Here is a 2,974-nt window from a genome sequence, read left to right as displayed (position 1 = left end):
CTTTAAACCATGTACGTTAGCACTGCAGCTAAAGTTTGTGCCTTTAAACCATGTACGTTAACACTGCAGCTAACGTTTGTGTCTGAAGCTACATTCACACCCACAGCAGCAAGAGCAACAAAAACACGTGTGCTGCTTTGTCTTTGATGCTTGTACAAGTTTAGTTCTGACGTGCGGCATCTAGCTAGAGCATCTTTGTTGCTCTTTTCTGCTTTAGCTACGCGGTGGAAAAGTGGGTCTGATACGTGTTGGGCGGAGCTACCCTATCCTTTCACTGCCTGTAACAATGGCAGCTATATATGCTGTGATCAGCGGGTAAACAGTTGTTTGAATATGTTTTTAAATGACAAAGTCCACCTAAAATCTTAATTTGTGCAGTCAGTTCATCCAGATTACCATCCTGCCTTCAAATATTATTTCTGTGGCAGCCGCTCAGACCCCCACATACTGACGGTGCGCTGTCAGTAGGAATCCCATTCAACAGAAGCCTCTAGCCCGGTCGCCTCCTCGCGTTTTGCCGCGACGGCTGGAAGGCGGTTTTCATGTACTTCTCTGTTTGGTTGATATGGTGCGTCGAGCAGCAAAAGTTACATTTTTCCAACTCCAGCAGCAGCTGCGTTAACAACGCGGCACGCGTCAAATGCTGAAATGCTCACGACTTGCCGCTCAAAACACGTGGCCCTTTTGCTGCGCCTTGATGCCCGTCAACTATTGACCTTGCATATAAACTAGCTGCTCCTGCTGCCTTTGCTGCTTGCGGTCTGAACGTGGCATAAAAACCATCTACGTTAGCACTGCAGCTAACGTTTGTGTCTTAAAATTATGTATGTTAGCAATGCAATTAATTATTATCCTCTGCTGTTTTACTTATCTGGTGGTTGTTATAAGATGGATAATCTTTCCTGCGCTTCACAAACATGTTTTTAAGGTAAATTAATGTCAGTGTGTAACTATCTGGGCAAGCTGCTCCTGTTATGTTGCTGTTACTTAGAAGCTGCTCAGAGCAGCTCCTTGGTTATGGTCAGCCTTTGTCTTCTGTATTATTCTGCTCTCCTATTGGCCATCATTATAAACTCGTACTGGTTGTCATGGTTGGGTTTGGGTGTGGAAAGCCAAAACAGCTGGTTTAGAAGAGGGCTGAATGAGGAGGTTATTGGGTCATGCTGTCTGCCAAATCTGAGAGAAAGTTTCCTGCTCGAACAATGAAAACATGCTCTGGAGGGCTTATTGTTACTGTTTTTATTTTCAAATGTACCATAATGTTTCTCATTTGAAGACCCTGTAAATATAACAGTATTTCAGATTTAATGCACTTTATTATCTGTACTGATTGACAAACTAATATGCCCATTATTTAATGTAGGACTGAAAGAAAAGGCTGTTGCCACCATCACCTCTACGCAGAAGGCTGCTGCTCCTGGAGATGCTGATGAACTTGAAAAAACACCACAAGGTACGGCTGGTTAAATATCTGTTTAGTAAACAATTGCAGATTTCCGTTACCTGAAAATAGGTAGATGCTGTTGATATAATTCAGAAGTATAAAATGTTTAGCAATAAGATTTAAGTTACAACCTCACAGGTACCAATTTGTTTGAAATGTGGTTTTATTTCCCATTTGTTCTACTGTTTTTCAAATGACTACTTCAGATTTCATTGTTTGGCTGTTTTTGTTTGTAGCCACTATTACAGCTAAATTTCTAAATGAAAGAGATGAACCTGCCATGATGCTTTTAAGGGATCTGACCCACATGCAGAAAACCACTCAGAGAACCAAGGGAAAGTTTTACAGGTTTATTGAAGAGGACAACAGGTGGTGCATTGTTGAACTCAGAGGGAGCTGTTGAACCGGAACTAGAAGTGGAAGGGAAGTTCACAGCGGTTAGTTCAATGGCCGTAGGAAACAGAATAGAGTTCTTGAGCATGGAGGAAAAAGGGACTCACATAGGAGGGGGTTTCAATCAAAGCATTCAATCCAGAATGTGTGAGTTTTCCAGAGGGAGAGCAACTCGTTTGAGGGCGGACAGGTTGGTGGAGTTGGACCCTGAAGAGTATGAGAGCGGACTGCCACTTAGATTTCCGAGGGTACTTGAACGGATCGTGTGGAACATTTCCCCAGCTCAGTGTGAACACAAAATATCCTTCTTGGGGGAGAAGGCCAAAACTTCCAGTCAGCGGGAAGGCTTCCTGCCAAAAGGCAAAGACAAAAACACGGTTAGACTCAGAGAAACGAAGCACAGGTTAGACTCAGCTGATCACGGCTTAGCTAGAGTGCCCAAAACTGGCAAACACTCTGGCCCCGAGGTAGTGACAGTCCACTGCTTAAATACTCCTCCAGATAATGATCCAACGAGCTGCAGGTGTGCAGGAAGGCCCAACGACGACGGGGCACTACCTGGTGGTGGAGAAAAAGAAACACAAAAACAGACCACACAACAGAGCCAGTATTGTGTAATCACATTATAGATGTCTTAAAAAAAAAAACTGTTTTGAAAGCGAAACTATAAGCACTTGGATACAAGTCCTAACATGTAGAGTCTGGTTTCCATTTATTTAGTCGGATAAAATTAGTGTGTTGCAACAAATACGTACATAAAACACCAACTTCCCTACCACAAATGAGAAGTGTTTACATTTACAAGTTGATCCATGTTATTTATTTCAGCAGCCATTAGATCTGTGGTTTTGAAATTCACTTTCTCCTTTTTTAAGCCATAATTGAACCTGACCCTGTGCCTGTGGAAGATAAAACTGAGGATGTGATTGAAGCTAATGTGGAAGAGGATGTTGCTGCGGAAAAGGATGCTGCTGCAGCAGAGGATGCTGCTATGGAAGAGGATGCCGTGGCTGAAGAGGATGCTGCTGTGGAAGAGGATGCTGCTGTGGAAGAAGAAGCTGTTGCCGAAGAGGATGCTGCTGTGGAAGAGGACGCTGCTGTGGGAGAGGACGCCGTTGCCGAAGAGGATGCTGCTGT

General features: G+C 43.6%; 1 protein-coding gene across 1 annotated transcript in view; it reads left to right on the top strand.

Moving 5' to 3' along the window:
* Window positions 1–2,974, top strand: part of LOC107089110 (aspartyl/asparaginyl beta-hydroxylase-like) — a 39,347-nt gene that overhangs the window by 23,594 nt on the left and 12,779 nt on the right. The window contains exons 5-6 of the mRNA XM_015381676.1: window positions 1,364–1,453; window positions 2,713–2,972. Of these exons, the coding sequence (XP_015237162.1) occupies window positions 1,364–1,453; window positions 2,713–2,972 (350 nt within the window). The remainder of the gene's footprint in view (window positions 1–1,363; window positions 1,454–2,712; window positions 2,973–2,974) is intronic.

The sequence above is a fragment of the Cyprinodon variegatus genome, unplaced genomic scaffold, assembly GCF_000732505.1.
Source record: "Cyprinodon variegatus isolate N-32 unplaced genomic scaffold, C_variegatus-1.0 Scaffold239, whole genome shotgun sequence".
In the NCBI taxonomy this organism is placed as follows: domain Eukaryota; kingdom Metazoa; phylum Chordata; class Actinopteri; order Cyprinodontiformes; family Cyprinodontidae; genus Cyprinodon; species Cyprinodon variegatus.
Note: the sequence above shows the minus strand (reverse complement) of the source record. Positions and strands in the feature narration are given on the sequence as shown.